Source organism: Rhinolophus ferrumequinum, chromosome 10 (assembly GCF_004115265.2).
Source record: "Rhinolophus ferrumequinum isolate MPI-CBG mRhiFer1 chromosome 10, mRhiFer1_v1.p, whole genome shotgun sequence".
Lineage (NCBI taxonomy): Eukaryota > Metazoa > Chordata > Mammalia > Chiroptera > Rhinolophidae > Rhinolophus > Rhinolophus ferrumequinum.
In genome coordinates this window covers 6,680,757-6,697,757 of record NC_046293.1, presented here as the reverse complement: position 1 = coordinate 6,697,757, position 17,001 = coordinate 6,680,757, and the positions used below count along the sequence as shown (strand labels likewise).

At 47.5% G+C, this 17,001-nt stretch overlaps 1 protein-coding gene across 4 annotated transcripts in view; it reads left to right on the top strand.

Annotated features, from left to right (window-relative positions):
• Positions 1–1,538: 1,538 nt before the first annotated feature.
• Positions 1,539–17,001, top strand: part of L3MBTL2 (L3MBTL histone methyl-lysine binding protein 2) — a 21,361-nt gene continuing 5,898 nt past the window's right edge. For 3 of the 4 annotated variants that reach the window (XR_004424117.1, XM_033116855.1, XM_033116854.1), the window contains exons 1-9: positions 1,539–1,656; positions 4,049–4,286; positions 8,208–8,341; positions 10,305–10,428; positions 11,216–11,295; positions 12,840–12,957; positions 13,407–13,541; positions 13,788–13,876; positions 16,560–16,791. Coding sequence is in view for 3 of the 4 variants with exons in the window: in XM_033116855.1 (XP_032972746.1) it covers positions 1,633–1,656; positions 4,049–4,286; positions 8,208–8,341; positions 10,305–10,428; positions 11,216–11,295; positions 12,840–12,957; positions 13,407–13,541; positions 13,788–13,876; positions 16,560–16,791 (1,174 nt within the window). In the remaining variant the exon portion in view is untranslated. Of the gene's footprint in view, positions 1,657–4,048; positions 4,287–8,207; positions 8,342–10,304; positions 10,429–11,215; positions 11,296–12,839; positions 12,958–13,406; positions 13,542–13,787; positions 13,877–16,559; positions 16,792–17,001 lie in introns of those variants that run through there. The other variant, XM_033116856.1, reaches the window with a different exon arrangement.

The following is a 17,001-nucleotide window of genomic DNA, read 5'->3' as shown; positions in this document are numbered from 1 at the left end:
AGAACAAGACAGACTGTCCCTGCCCTCATGGGACTTACATTCCAGTGGTGGGATATAGACAATACACAAGTGAACAAATGAACAAGATAATTTCAGACAGAAACAAGTGTTACCAAGGACTGTAAAATGGGTAAAGGGATACAGAGTGAGGGGAGGAAACAGCTGCTTTAAATAAGGTGCCTGAGAGGTGACTTTGATCTGAAATCTGAACAATGAAGAGCCATCCACGAGAAGAGCCCTGGAAAGAATTTCCCACACAAATGGAACAGCGAGTACTAAGGCCCTGAGGCCAACTCAAGCTTGGCAATCAAGACCGGTAAGGAGAGGTGAGTGAATGGATAAAGCGAAAATATGGAGAGGGTGCTACAAGAGGAAGTTGGAGAGAAAACTGGGGCCAGGTCATTCAAGGTCTGGTGGAGTGATTGGATTTTATTCAAAGTGCAAGGGGGAGTTATTAGGGGTTTTAAGCAAGAGAATGAACATGATCCAGTTTATGACCTTAAAAGATCACCTGTGTGCATTAAAGAAGGTGAAGGTTCAGACAAGGAGACCAGCTGGAGGGCTGTTGCTGGTGGCTTGTATTAGGGTGGTAGTGGTGGAAGGATGAGGACATATTCCAGAGGTAGAAGCGACAGTACTTGTTGATAGCATGGATATGGGGCTGAAGGTAGAAAAGGTTGAAGGAAAAAAATCAAGCAAGACTTTCTCATCTATGTGATGGACCTCAAATTTAGAAATATATTTAACATATATTCAGCCTCCACTTATTACATTTAGATTTTCAATTAACCAGAGCACAGCACAGCTCAGGGAAAGAACTTGGATTAAATCTTAAATTTCAATCCTATGTGATCTTGGAAAGAGTCTAAACCCCAAGAGCCAGTTTCCTCATCTTTCAAAGGTTTAAGGACATACCTGGATTTGAGATGTTTGTAAAGCTCCATGACCGCACCTAGAACTCTAAGTGTGTAAGGAGGTTGTGGAAAATCCCAAGGAATGAGACAGAGAGCCTCATATTCAAAGCTTTACTTGAGAGACGGTAATGTAGGGACAGTGTTGCAGGATTTTGAACATGCGGGACATTTATAGCACTGGGCGTAAGAGTATTCCAGTTTCTGCCTGAATTGGAAATGAGTCTGCTAGGCATCCCGCCCAAGAGCACTTTAAATTTCTAATCAGGAACAATGCGAGGTTATTCCTGAGCCTGGAACAGTCTCAGGACCAGGGATAGACAAGGGATAATGGAGCCAAGACTAGGGACAGTTGTCCCACCTGACTATTGCAGGTGCTCAGAATTCCTTAATGAAGAGTGGGGTCTGCGTGAAGGGAAGAGCCTGGCGTAAAGAAATGAAAACCTCACGCAGGACCCGCCCTCAGCGATTTTCATGTCGCTATAGCAACGCCCCCTCCACACTCACCCACCGGGGAACTACAAGTCCCACAAGTGACCATGGCTTCCCCGCCCTCAGGGGAGAAGGGGCGCGCGCGAGCGCGGCACCGGCTGTTCCTCTTTCCTGCAGCGTGATTGGTCCGCGTCTCTGGGAGGCGGCCAATGAGTGCACTTCGGGAAAGCGACGAGGCCAATATGGCTTCCTGCACCTGGTGACGGTTGAAGAAACTCTGTTAGGTCTCATGGAGAAACCCCGGGGCGTTGAGGTGAGAGGGAGAGGACTTACCGTGTCTGGGAAAGGGAACCCCGAGAGCTTCGCCCGGGAGACCCTTCTTTAGGCCTTTCAGCGACGCCTTGCGGGTGGAGGGTGGAAGGATGGATAAACTGAGGCTGAGCCGGGCCAGAAGCGATCGGCGTGCCTCTTGCTCGGATACTGGTGGGGCCGACGTCGGGCGAGTAGTTCAGGGAGAAACAGCCCCCTGGTTTGGGAAAGGGGTACTGAGTTCAGGATGTGAGAGCTCCTGAATCTTGTTCGTCTTTCCTGTCTCGTGGTCGGGTTCTTTAGGGATTATGAGGCCTCTCATATCCTGGTGGGACGTGAAGGGAGATTCAAGTTTAAGAAACACTCCGTGTCTGGAGGAGGGTTCACGTGCATTATCTCCCAGTATACTCACGACAATCCTGTGTCATTGTTTCGTTTTTATGGTTAAAATAGCTGAGGCTTGTTAGATATTAGATAGATGGTGCGACTCTCCAACACCACAGTAAAGTACAGGATGTGGGCACTAAGTCCCTCAGGCGCCAAAACGTTGCTTGTTACGCTTTTCCCACTGTACTGCAACCTGTAACTCACTCGCCCTTTAATCATTTGGCCCTGGTCACCTTGTATTTGAATTTGGTTTCCTTTCTAGCACATTTCCATGTGCAGTTGTACATATAAAATGGAATAGCTCAAAAATTCTATAATACAAGAGTGAAGGAGAATAATCATAATAAAGTAGAGAATAATAGCTCACACTTTTAGAGCTGTCAGTAACTGCTGGAAAAAGATCTAGGCTTTATATGTCTCAGTCTTCATTAACAGTCTTCTAAAGAAGGCTTGTTATTATCTTTGTTTTACTGATGAAGAAACTGAGAGCAGCAAGGTTAATTATCTTGTACAGAAATTACACAGATAATAAGTAGCAGAGCCAGGATTCAAACCTAGGTGAGTCTGGTTTGAAATTCCATGCTTTTAATCAATAATAAATGCCAACATTTACTGAACACTTATGATATGCAAGTCACTGTTCTGAGTGCCCTACTTCTCCCCCAAAGCCAATGAAATATGTAGTAGTATCCGCATTTACAGAATTTACAGATGGGGAAATTGAGACACGAAAGGCTGACTTGCTGCAGATCACACAATCACACAGCTAGTAAAAAGGAGAGGTGGTATTTGAGCCTTGGTCTTGAGCCCAAACCCTTCACACTTTTTCTACTACATGCCAGGTAGTTTCATATGCAACATCTCATTTATATTGTACATCTTGTGAGCCAAATATTTTTCTTATTTTATAGATGAGAAAATTGAGGCCCAGAGAGGTTAAATGACTGGCCCAAGGACCCACAGCTAGTTAGGATCAGAACTTAGTCCAAAGCTATTGTAGTATATATGCTATAACTATTGTGTCTTCTGCTTCCCAAATTGTCCTTAGGGCAGTCTGGGTCCCAAATTAACTTTTCTCTGACTTGACTTGTTTTGAGTTGAGTTTATTTTGGTGTACATATGCTGAAGGGGGAACAATGAGTTTCTAATACAGGCATACGTCAGGATATTGCGGTTCCGTTCTAGACCACTGAAATAAAGCGAGTCATAATCTTTTTGCTGGTGGAGAGTCTTGCCTTCAATTTGTAAAAAACCCAACATCTGTGAAGTGCAATAAAGCAGAGTATAGTAAAACAAGGTATGTCTGTACAGTTGTCCCGTTGTATCTGCAGGGGATTAGTTCCAGGACACCTCTGGAACCCAAAATCTGGATGCTCAAGTCCCTTGTATAAAATGACGTAGTATTTGCATATATATGCACATCCTCCCATATACTTGAAATCATCTCTAGATTACTTATAATACCTAATACTATGTAAATAGTCGTTTTACTGTATTGTTCAAGGAATAATGAAAAGAAAATAAAGTCTGTACACATTCAGTACAGACACAACTGTCATAGGCCTAAGTACATAGCACACACATCACCAACAATGTAACTTTTTTCCCAAATATTTGGAATCCATGGATACGAAGGCCAACTGTATACATCTTTCCCAGGAAGTCTTCATGAGGCACCTTACTTAGGATATTTTCATATCACTGTATTGTATTTGAATCATGTTAAAATGCCATCACTTATAAATCCACAGAAGGAGCTTGGTTAATTCCTAATACATGTTTTTTCTGTCTTGTTAAGCTATTTCTTTTCATTGTGGTTGAGAACTGTATGAACAACAGGAACGATCCTGGTGCTTGCAAAGGGTAATTGATTCTGCCTGCCATTTTACCGAAGAGTGTTGACCTGACCAGGAACTGGAAAGGGAGCTGAGAGCAGATTGGCAGCCGCCCTTCCCCTACACTAAGCCAAACATGATTCCTCCCGCCTGATTTGTGTCATTCTTTCATAGGAGACTCCTTCAGAAGCAATGGAGGAAGAAGAGGAAGATGACGACTTGGAGCTCTTTGGTGGCTATGACAGTTTCCGGAGTTATAACAGCAGTGCGGGCAGTGAAAGCAGCTCCTACCTAGAGGAGTCAAGTGAAGCAGAAAATGAGGAGAGAGAAGCAGGGGAGCTGCCCACCTCCCCCCTGCATTTGCTCAGCCCTGGGACTCCCCGCTCCTTGGATGGCAGTGGTTCTGAGCCAGGTGCCTTCAGAGTGTCCCTGAAGATGGGGAGGTTTCTGGAGGCTGTGGAGGGAGAGGGGACACAGGCTACGTGAGCATCCAGGCATCCAGGTGGAAAGGGCAGTTTGATCTGACATCTAAGGGATCAGATGTCTAAGGATCTGTGAGAGACAGAAGCACCCCAAGTATCCCCAAGGGTCATTTCCTCTGCTGCAGTCTGATTTCATTCATTCTTTCATACAACTAATGTTTATTTAGCACATATTAGATGCGAGTCATTAACATGGCGCTGCTTGTACATGGGTGTGGCTAGCTGGTGGATTTCTAAACCTGGATGTTGAGAAGATAGGACACCTAAAGTATTCTGGTTACTATCCAGGCAGGTACAAGAAGTAGCTTGTGGGTTGAAAGTGACAAGGACCTCTGGGTAAGCTGGGGTGAGCAGGTAAGAGTCCCCGTGGATGGATCATCTGGAAGCCAGTTGACTGAGATGTGAAGCTTGGACAGCTGCTGGAGCCCCATGTCAGGGCCTCCAGCATGTGGCCTGCCTATGAAAAGAGGCAGGCAGGCTAGGTGGTCTGTGGGGACACTCCTGTCCCTTAGTACCTAAACTCTTTTTTTTTTCCCCATAGTTTAGAGTGAGTCTTTTTTTTCCAATGTATTATTTAATATTCGTTTCAGGTGTACAGCATATTGGTTAGACATTTATATAATTTATGAAGTGATCCCTCCAATAAGCCTGGTACCCACCTGGCACCATACATAATTATTACAATATTATTGACTATATTTCCTGTACTTTAGTGACTATTTTGTAACTGCCAATTGGTACTTCTTAATCCCTTCACCTCTTTCACCCAGCCCCCCCACCCCCCCTCCCATCCGGTAATCATCAGTTTGTTCTCTATATCTATGAGTCTTTTTGTTTGTTTATTTTGTTCTTTAGATTCCACATATAAGTGAGATCATATGGTATCTGTCTCTCCCTGTCTCACTTATTTCACTTAGCATAATACCTTCTAGGTCCATCCATGTTCTCGCAAATGGTAAGATTTCATTTTTTTCATGGCTGAGTAATATTCCATTGTATATATGTAGCACATATTCTTTATCCCATCATCTATTAATGGGCATGTCTGTTGTTTCCATATCTTGGCTATTGTAAATAGTGCTGCAGTGCACATAGGGGTGCGTATATCTTTTGGAATTAATGTTTTGGGTTTCTTCGGATAAATACCCAGAAACGCAATTGCTGGGTCATAGGTAGTTCTATTTTGAATTTTTTGAGGAACCTCCATACCATTTTCCGTAGTGGCTGCACCAATTTGCACTCCTACCAACAGTGCACAAGGGTTCCCTTCCCCAACCCCCATCCTCACAAACACTTGTTTTATTAATGATAGCTATGCTGATAGGAGTGAGGTGATATCTCATTGTGATTTTAATTTGCATTTCTTTGATGATTAGTGATGTTGAGAATCTTTTCCTATGTCTATTGGCCATCTGTATGTCCTCTTTGGAGGAATGTCTGTTCAGGTCCTCTGCCCGTTTTTTAGTTGAATTCTTTGTTTTCTTGTGTTACATTGTATGAGTTCTTTATAAATTTTGGATATTAACCCTTTATCAGATGTATTATTGGCACATATCTTCTCCCATTCAGTAAGATGTCTTTTCGTTTTGTTGATGGTTTCTTTTGCTGTGCAGAAACTATTTAGCTCGGTATAGTTCCATTTGTTTATTTTTTTCTTTTGTTTCCCTTGCCCAAGGAGATATATCAAAAAAATATCACTAAGGGCAACGTCAGAGAGTTTACTGCCTGTGTTTTCTTCTAGGAGTTTTATGGTTTTGGGTCTTACAGTTAAGTCTTTAATCCATTTTCAGTTTATTCTTGTATATGGAGTAAGAAGGTGGTCCAGTTTTCCCAGCACCATTTATTGAATAGACTGTCTTTACCCCATTGTATGTTCTTGCCTCCTTTGGCTTGGATTAAATGGTCATATAGGCATGGGTTTATTTCTGGGCTCTCTATTCTGTTCTATTAATCTATGTGTCTGTTTTTATGCCAGTGCCATGCTGTTCTGATTGCTATAACCTTGTAGTATAGTTTGCTATCAGGTAGCATGATACCTCCAGTTTTGTTCTTTCTCAAGATTGCTGTGGCTATTCTGGGTTTTTTATGGTTCCATATAAATTTTAGGATTATTTGGTCTAGTTCTCTGAAAAATGTCATTGGTATTTTGATAGGGATTGCATTGAATCTGTAGATTGCTTTGGATAGTATGAATAGTTAATTTTTCCTATCCATGAGCGTGGCATATGCTTCCATTTATTTGTATCTTCAATTTCTTCCTTTAACGTCTTACAGTTTTCCAAGTACAGATCTTTTTGGTTAAATTTATTCCTAGGGTTGTGTTTGTTTTTTTGTTGTTGTTGTTACTGTTTTTGATGCAATTGTAAATGGGATTGTTTTCTTAATTTCTCTTTGTGATAGTTTATTGGTATATAAAAATGCAACTGATTTCTGAATATTAATTTTTTATCCTGCTACTTTACTGATTTCATTTATCAGTTTTAATAGTTTTTTGGTGGAATCTTTGGGGTTCTCTTATCATGTCATTTACAAATAATGACAGTTTTATTTCTTCTTTTCCAGTTTGAATGTCTTTATTTATCTTTCTTGTTTGATTGCTCTGGCTAGGACTTCCACTATTATGTTGAATAAAAGTGGTGAAAGGGGACATTCTTATCTTGTTCCTGATTTTAAGGAGAATGCTTTTAGCTTTACCCTGTTGAGTATGTTAGCTATGGATTTGTAATATATGACCTTTATTATGTTGAGATATGTTCCCTCTATTCCCACTTTGCTGAGAGTTTTTATTATAAATGGATGCTCGATTTTATCAAATGCTTTCTCTGCATTTATTGATATGATCATATGATTTTTATCTTTCATTTTGTTTATGTGGTGTATCACGTTAATTGATTCACAGATACTGAACCAACCTTGCATCCTAGGAATAAATCCCACTTAATGATGGTGTTTTATCGTAATGTATTCCTGAATTCACTTTGCTAATATTTTGAGGATCTTTGCATTTATGCTCATGAGGGATAGTGGTCTATAGTTTTATTTCTTTATAATGTCTTTGTCTGGTTTTGGAATCAGGGTAATGGTGGCCTCATAAAATGAGCTTGGGAGCCTTCCTTCCTCTTAAATTTTTTGAAATAGAAAAGAATAGGTGTTGATTCTTCTTTGAATCTTTGGTAAAATTCACCTGTGAAGCCATCAGTCTGGTACCTAAACTCTTTAGAAGAATAAGCTAATACTCTTTGCCAGGTGAATATTATTTCCTTTCTATTCATCCTGTCTTCTCTTTCTCTCTCCCCTTTTATCTTTCTCTCTTCTATCTTCTCCTAACCATTGTCTTAGAATCTTAGAACTTTAGAACTAGAAAGAACCAGTAGAGACCATCTAGTCCGGGGTTCTCTATCCTGGCTGTATATTAGAATCTGCTGGGGAGCTTTTAACAAACTACCAGTGCCAGTGTCCCAACACAGAACAATTAATTAGCATCGCAGGCTTGGGCATTTTTTAAAGTTCCCCCAAGTGATTCTAATGTGAAGTCAGGGTTGAAACACTGATCTAGTTCAGACTCTTTATAGATGAGAAGAAAATAGACCAATAGAAGTTAAGTGACTTGAGCACTTTTCTCCTTCTCATTTTCCTCTTTGCAAACTTTCTATCATTCACTTGTTTCCCCAGTCCTCATGGATTTTCCTTAGCCCACTGTTGACACATAGCCACGGGATGCCAAAATGGCTCATCTTAGGCGAAATAGGTTCAGGACTTACCTGGTTAATGCAGTGTCCAGGTTTTGAAGGGCCCGGGTTTGATTTGGGGTGACCGCACCAGGTGAGTCATGTGCTAAGTTCTCTTCCCAGCTGTCTGTGAGATGTGTGGTATCGTGGGTACAAGGGAAGCCTTCTTCTCCAAGACCAAGAGATTCTGCAGTGTCTCCTGTTCCAGGAGCTACTCCTCCAACTCCAAGAAAGCCAGTATCTTGGCTAGATTACAGGTGAGAGGAGGTCATTTGGAAGACCCTTCCCGGGGCCCTGGGTACTGAGACGGGAACAACCAACTTGGGAAGGACCTTGCTCGTGTCCATCAGAGGTTGTAAATTTCCTGGTATTTATTATGATCTCAAACTTTAGAGGGCAGAGGGATCTATTTATGGAGCTCATTAAATTGCAGATTCCTGGAGCTTTGTTCCCTTCATTCCCCACCCTCACCCCTCAGAGTCTAATGTGTTCAAAAAGTTTTAAACAAGAAACTTGGGGGAGCCTGATGCCCTTGGTCTTTGCATCATACTTTTGTAAATGTTCTGAAAGGAAGCTAGGAACCAAGCACAAGCTTCATCAGCCCTGTGAGTTTAGAAAGTTGATGCCTCCTCTCTGACGCCCTGTCACAGGCAGCCACCCAGCAGGTCTTACCAATCTCTAGGTAGTTATTGACATTCATAGAATTTTTAGAAATGGAGGGATTCTGATGTGTTGTCTAAGTCACACGTTAATTGATAAAGTGGGCTTGAGGTCCAGAGAGGAGAATGTCTTACCTAGGGTGGTTCTGTGGGATGAGGGCAGCAGAAGCGAGGCGGGAAGCTGAATCTCAGCTGCTGGGCCTTGCGTTGTTTCGTGGTAGCTATGGCCACCATCCACAACACTGGTTCTCAAACTTGACGGCAATGTTGGGATCACCTGGAAAGTTTTAGAGATATTGATGCTTGGGTCTTACTCCCAAAGCTTCTGATTTAATTGGATCGGAGTGCGGCCTCGGCGTAGGGGCTCTAAAGAGCTCCCCAGATGATTATAATGTGCAGCAAAGCTTGAGAGCCTCCGCTCTGATGTTTATTGAAAGTTGCCGTGTGCAAGGTCTTCTGCTTAGCACTTCATACTCTGTCTTACCTTTGAAAGCAATTACTGGTATTTCCCGCCTTCTGTGGCTCTTAGTCAAGGCATATCAGTGAGCTGATAATATTGTTAATACCGTGTTTCCCCGAAAATAAGACCAGGTCTTATACCGTATTCCCCCGAAGATAAGACCGGGTCTTATATTAATTTTTGCTCCAAAAGACGCATTAGGGCGTATTTTTAGGGGATGTCTTTTTTTTTATGTACAACAATGTACATTTATTCAAATAGTCATGTCATCTTCTGGAACATCGCCATAAGGTACTAAATGCGTCCACCTGGCAGTCTTAACTAGGGCTTATTTTCGGGGAAACATGGTAGCTATAATTTAGGGGTATTTGCTAAGGGCTTGACACTGTCTAACCAGTGATCCCTAAAAAATGAATTTTTAAAAATTTCTATTTTGAAGGGTCAAAAATTTTTAGTAACTCGCTCAAAGGCAAACAGATAAAATTGAAGAGCCTGGATTCAACCCCAGGTATGTGTGGGATTTAAACCCACACTTCTACTTTAATGATTGCTAATAAATTCTCTGGGCCTTTCTGACCAGTGCTTAAGTTACAAATTACAAACCAGATCGGAGCCTTTTTTCTTTGGGGGCGGGGGGACCCCTTTGAGCACCTGATGGAAGCCATGGACCCTCTCCAGAACATTCATGTACTCGCAGCTACAGAATGTGGCCTTCTGGGCCAGTTCACGGGCCCCACGAAGCCCATTCTCCAACCTGTAGGAGCACGGGCGGGAGGGGACGGCTGAGAGCTGAAGCCACTAGTTAGAGGGTCCTGGATGAGGCTTAAAAGCTAGAACCCGTGTCTCTCCCTGCCCTGCAGCTCCGGCCTCCCTCCAGTCCCTCCTAGCGAGCTACAGCTAAGTCCTACAGAGTCGAGTGTAACCGTCCTTGCTACCTCCTCCCGCTAAGTATTGTTATTATTATCATCCTGATTTACAAATGAAGAAACAAGCCCTAAAGAGCTTAAGTAACTGGACCCATGCCAGGATGAAAACTAGGCAGTCCAAATCCTGAGGCTGATTCTTAGCCAATGGGCTTCACACATCCTCTCCTTCCTTCAGGGAAAACCACCTACTAAGAAAGCCAAAGTCCTGCACAAAGCAGCCTGGTCTGCCAAAATTGGAGCCTTCCTCCACTCCCAAGGGACGGGACAGCTAGCAGATGGGACGCCTACGGGGCAAGACGGTAAGACAGCAGAGGACCCTGAAGGTCCTGGGGTGCCAGGGCTGGGGTGACCTGCCCTAGGAGGGGGCCAGCTAGAAAGGGCTCTGACCCAGGCTGGCTGTGGAGTGCATCTTCCTCACCTGGTGAGTAGGCATTATGGAAATTACCCCAGAAAATCCCTGAAATTGCCAGGACCCCTACTCCTGATCACTCAAAAGCCAAGAATTCACCACTATTGTTTTGCACTGCTTTTAGCCCTTTAGTTTGTTTCCTGGGCAGTGAAAACCCGGATCTAGTTTGAAGAAGGTTATGGGATAAGAAAAGGAAACTTTTGAGTGTGTGGCAATTTCTGAGCAAATTAAACGTAGGCAGGAAGCAACTCTGCTCTAGAGGGTCTGAGTTTCTGACTGAAATCGAGCTCCGCAGGCAGGAGCATTGGAGGGGCCTAGGTGGTGCACCTCCCTCCCTTTTAGATCGGCTCTAGCCAATGAGAGGTCGGGGGAGGTCTGAGGCTTTAAAGCTCCAGGGTCTTTGAATTTCCTTTTTTCTTTGGGGGAAGAAAGGTCAGGCATTTCCTTCTGAATGTTTCCTCTATTCCTGAGAGTCTAGCAGCTGTGGATAAGGTCCTGATGGCTACTGATGGGGCAGGTATGGGGACAGGTGTCCTCCCATGCATGCACTTGGGATCAAGAAGCTGCTGGGGTGGGAAAGGGACCTGCTTCTACCGGCTCCTCGGGCCAGGTCCCTGGAGGGGCATATGCTTGAGCTCCCAGCCTCCGCTCTTCACTCTCCTTTTTCTGCTTTGCAGCGCTAGTCTTGGGTTTCGACTGGGGGAAGTTCCTGAAGGATCACAGTTACAAGGCTGCTCCTGTCAGCTGTTTTAAACACGTGAGTGCCCTGGAGCTGAGGGGAGGGAGAGCAAGGAACCCGGGTGCTCACGGCCCATCTCACCTACCTGCCTCACTAGTGTTGTTCCAGATGACATTGGCACCAGGGAGGGAACAGTGGTGAGGTCTGGGTGGTCGAAGCCCAGCTTTGCCAGGCACTCTACCTTTCTGTTGACTTTTCAGAAGTCCTCCAGCAAACCCTCATTGAGGGCTTCTAGCAAGTACTGTGCTTCCCCTCTGAGGTCCCCACTTGGTTATTTACAGAATGGAACTTTGTGTTAGTTGATGTCTAAGAGCCAACTCTGAAATCCTTTTCTCCTTTCTTCCCCATTTTTAGTGTTTTTCCCCTTGAAAGTTTGGTGCTTCTGAATTGCCCTGGGCCCCTTGGTCCCAGAGAGGCAGATGTGGCTACATCCTGGAGCCCAGTTCTGCAAAAGGCTCCCTGAGCCCCTGAGAAACACCAGAAGCGTGAGGCCCTGGGGGGGCTGTGGCCTGGTAGGCTGCAGGAGAGGAGAGAAGCCGACAGCGGCACCCTTGTTTTGTCTTCCAAGCAGTTTCCTAAACCCCAGGAAACTAGGAGGAGGCCTCTTACCTGAGTAAACACACTTCCTAGCCTCTCCTTTCTGAACTCCTGAACTCGGGGGACTGCCCTCAACAGGAAAGCTGGCCTCCGGGCAGCTGCCTGCTGCTCTGAACTAGTGAGCTGGCATATCTCTCTTGGTCGGGGACCTCTCTGTTACCCTGAATCCTCTAGCAGCCCCGGCAGTCTCACTGCAGGGGAGTTAACGTTACACTTCCATTTGACATGTCCCATGCACATGCTCTGAAACTCTACCCCTGCGCCTGGCAGCGTCACCATTTCTAGGTGCTGTGAGGAGCCCAGTCTGGGGCCAGGGAGATGGCGTAGGATACCCCGAGTGGCTCAAGCCAGCGCTGAGCATGAAAAAGGCTGACTTTCCCCAGAGGAGAATCAAGGTGCCATTGGCAGCAAAGTGAGGGTTCGATGTTGGGAAGGCACCCAGAAACAGGCCGTGGTGGTCGGGCATTGTAACAGGAGGAGAGGGCCGGGTGGAGAGGGAGAGACAGGCCAGGAACCATGTGCAGTAGACAGCTCTGTGCGAGCCGGCGTGGTGACAGCTGAGGGCCCGGGGCGTCACCCAGGTTTGAGTGACGGAGGAGGAGGCGATATCTGTGTTAGCAACAGTGCCTGGCATGTGGTGAGCACTATAGAAACGGTGAGGCGTCCTTACTGTCACACAGATTGGCACAGGTGTGACGTACCCAGACGAGACAGCTAGGAGCTGGTCCTGTGAAGATTCGCACTCAGAGCCACGTGGCTCTGGATCTCCGGCCCTCGCCCCTGCCCACCCCTGCCCGTCTCCATCCCGACTCTGCTCTTCCAGCACAGCCGCCACACCTGGCTGGTGCTCATCCCAAGTCCTGTGCCTGGCCCTCCCCGTGCAGAGTGACGAGGCGAAGCCTGCGGTGACTCCACCCCTCCCTGCTAGTGCAGGCAGCTCATGTCCCCTGTTCTGCTCCCACCAGGTCCCGCTCTACGACCAGTGGGAGGATGTCATGAAGGGGATGAAGGTGGAGGTGCTCAACAGTGACGCAGTGCTCCCCAGCCGCGTGTACTGGATCGCCTCTGTCATCCAGGCCGCAGGTGGGCGGGCGTCCTGGCCAGGGCAGGGTCGGGGTCTGCAGAGTGGCGTCCCCAGGTGCGTAGGCCGTGCTGTAGGCAGGAACAAGCCCAACAAACGCACCACTGGAGTTTCTCCCGAGTCGCGCAACTCGCTTAGCTCGCCTACCTTAGTGGGGACCACAGAGTTTGGTGAGTTCGGAAACTCCCATTTTTTGAATTTTATTCCAGGGATTATCAGGATATAGAAAATTAATTCTCCCCATGTGCCATACTGCTCTCCAACTAGGCGACATGGGTTTGCTTTGGCCACGACTCTTGTGGACAGCAGCAACCCCACTGCCTGGAAGGAGTTCATGGGATCAGCAGCGAGAAGTCCAGTTTCGGCTGGAGAAGAGGGAAGACCGAAGACCATGCCTTTCCCCACCCTTCCCGCCCTCCCTCACTGGGGCTGGCTCTTTTCCTTCTTCCAGGGTACCGAGTGCTGCTCCGGTATGAAGGCTTTGAAAACGACGCCAGCCATGACTTCTGGTGCAATCTGGGAACTGTGGATGTCCACCCCATTGGCTGGTGTGCCATCAACAGCAAGATCCTGGTGCCCCCACGGAGTGAGTAGGAGGGTGGCTCTGCCTCAGGTTAGGCCGGAACAGAAGCCACCTGCCTCCTCGTCCCCGAGGCCCTGCAGCAGATCCAGGTTGTGGAGCTGGGTTATATAGGATGAAGTGATTGCTGGCGGGTGTGGGCAGAAATAACTTGTTCCATCCCTTCTGCCGTCTCTGGGTGGCTCTGGCGCCCTCTATTGGGGGTGGGATGTTGTCAGTCTGTGTAACCGGAATCTGCTCCTGTCCCTGCAGCCATCCATGCCAAGTTCACCGACTGGAAGGGCTACCTGATGAAACGGCTGGTGGGCTCCAGGACGCTTCCCGTGGATTTCCACATCAAGGTCCAGCAGTGAGCCCTTTGGGCTCTTCCCTGATCTCCTACCTGTCCCCCTTCCCACTTTGTGGCTTTTGTGCTGGTCATTGGAGTATTTGTTCTAAGACTTCCTTGCGGAACAGTCTGTAGCGACTCCGTGTTTCCCAAGGAAGGGTAGCGGTTGCCACCTGCCTCCCAGCCTAAAATGAGCGCCCTCCCCACCCAGACTGACCGGTCATATGGACCAGTTGCTCTTCTAGGTCCTTACCTGTGCTTATAGCATTTCTCAGGAGCATTCATTCAGTAGATTTTATTAAGTGCTTGTTGTATACAAGGCACTGTGGGAATACAGAGAATAGAGACCCTGCCATCCAGGACTCTTCAGTCTGGCAGAGGAAACAAAGTCGTGTGCATAAATAATTGTAAAATATCCTTGGTTCTGAACCAGGGACGTGCTTCAGAACCACTTGTGTGGCATTTAATTGTAATTTTTAAAAATTATTTCGGGGCCGGTTGACTGCCTCAGCCTGGGGGAGCGCAAGGCTCGTAACACCAGCATGGGCCAGGCAGCTGTGTCCTACACAACTAGACTGAGAAACAACGGCTTGAACCGGAGTGTGTGTGTCGGGGGAAGCGGAAGAAAGGGGGGGAGAAATTATTTTATTTCGTTCTTTGACCTAAAAAGTCATACACATGGTAAAACTTTGAAGGGCTCGCAAGGGTCCACTGTGAGGACTCAGACTCAGTCTCCCACTCTGTATGCCAGCCCTCCTGCTGTGGGGCTCGCTCACACAGGTGCCTCACACAGGACACCTGAGGTCTCCTGAGCCGGGTGCTCAGAGGTGGGTCCCATGTAGCCCTGGGTGTCACAGCAGGGTCATGAGGGCAGGTGCTGCCATGACATGAAACTGAATTGGCCTTGTGGACTCAGGAAGAACAGGCATCAAAGAAGCCTTTGTGGCGACAATGGAGTTTGGATTCTACCTTGATGGGTAGGGCGTGCGTGGTATGGAAGCCAGTGGAAAATAAGGATGGAGTGGAAGTTGAGGCCCTCTCATCCACGGCAACGGTCACCAGGTGAAAGGTTGCCGCCGTGGGCCTGAGCTGGTGGAGAGCTGGCCTTCGGCCATCAAGGGATGGTTCAGGCACCTCACAGAAGTGTTCTCTGGCTTTTTTTCCTGAAGCAGAAATGATTTTTCCCTTATTTGAACTTACTGGGTACACCTTGTTTGCTGTTTATATGTTGTTAATTATCTTTTCATATTCTCTTTCTAACAAAACTGTAAGCTTTTTCTCCTACATTTCCCATGGTGCCTTGCATAGCTGACAGCTTTGCCTTTAAGGATGGTCATTTACTTTCTCAGCTGGCCCATGTAAGATGAGGCAGATGACTGTGGGTGGTGCAGGCGACTATGGGTATCAAGGTGGCCCATCTTCTGCTTAAATTGGAAGGGGTTTGCTTCTGGGTGGCAGAACAGGCTTCCATGCGAACCAGTCAGCAAGTACACGTTGACTATCTGTCATGTACCCGTCCTTTGTGCACATTGGAGGGGACACAAAAGCAGCTGCCTCTGAAGATTAGGGGGATGGTGAGGATAAAAGGGGGTGGGTTTGTGGAGGAAGTTTCAAATGCCCTTTGGTGCCTGCAGTGTGGTGAGTGCGTAGGAATGTGTTTTGAGTCAGTGACCCATCAGTCAAGGTCAGGGGTATATGCATGTGTTTTGCTCGTTGTTGAGAAAAAACATTAACTGAGCACTAACTCTGCCTAGTTCTGTGCTCAGAGCTGAGAATGTAGAAATGAATCACACCGAGCCTAGCTTCTGTCCTTAGAGCTCAAGTTCCAGGGGGTGCAGAGGCAAGGAATGTGTCAGGAGAGGCTAGGTGAGGGCGGCGGGCGGCCCAGAGGGACCCCAACCCAGGCCTCCCTGTGGGTCTCCCACTCTCCCAAATGGGCCAGGCAGGCAGTCGCTGTTGGGGTGGATTCCAGCCCTTGAGCAGAGGGTTGAGGGTCTGTCTGGTGGCGGGCTGTGTCCGCCTTCCTGGGGGCTGCTTGTGATCTCTGAGACGCTCCCCCTTCTGGTGGGCTGTGAAATTGCACAGCTGGGGCTGGTTCTCCCTCAGCCAGCGGAGCTCACTGAACCAGGTCCTCCACCGCAGGACCGCACCAGTCACAGCACCGGCCTTCTGCCCTCACTCTTGCCCATCGTCAGCACTCTCGAGAGCCGCTTGTGGGCCTCTTGGTCACCGTCCTGGCTGGACCCGAGGGGCAGGCATTGCTGCTGAGAGGCTATGAAAGCTGTTCAGAGCAGCAGCCCAGTAAGGCCAGAGCTGGGATAGACATATGGACGCAAAGGGGACTTCATTCTCTGTGCCACCAGCAGAGAGCCGGGAGGGAGGGGAGTGTGGATCAGAGATCCCTGAAAGCACAAGGCTGGACACCAGGCCAGGGTTCGAGGCTCAGCTCTGGCAGTAATGGGCCACCTGACTGCAGAGGGCTTTGTAATTCCCGTCAGGCTCTTATTGGGGTTGGAGTGCACACACTGTAAGCTGTGCGCCTTCCCTCAATATCATTCTAGGGACTTGGGGGCCAGGTTTACTTGGTGTTTAGACTGGTTCCACCACCTTCCCTGTCCTCTGGTCACTTGTAAGAGAGCAGGAAGGTGGGCGTGAGGACCCCATGCCCACGGCAGGCCTGTGTTCTCACATTGTAGATGGTGGAAAGCATGAAGTACCCCTTTCGGCAGGGCATGCGGCTGGAGGTGGTGGACAAGTCCCAGGTGTCACGGACCCGCATGGCCGTGGTGGACACGGTGATTGGGGGTCGCCTGCGGCTCCTCTACGAGGATGGCGACAGTGATGACGATTTCTGGTGCCACATGTGGAGCCCCCTGATCCATCCAGTGGGTTGGTCACGGCGTGTTGGCCACGGCATCAAGCTGTCAGGTTAGCAGAGCCCCCAGGCCAGCGGGACCCAGGCTCAGCTGCCCCAAGGCCTGAGTGGGAGCGTCTCTGCACCCCACAACGCTGTATGGTCAGGTGATCGTCTCCACCCTGTAGGGCGCGGTGCTGGGGGCCAGACAGGTTGAGTGACTCGACCAAAGTCGCTCAGCTTGTAAGTGGTAAAACTGATTTGAACCTTGTCACCTGGGAAGA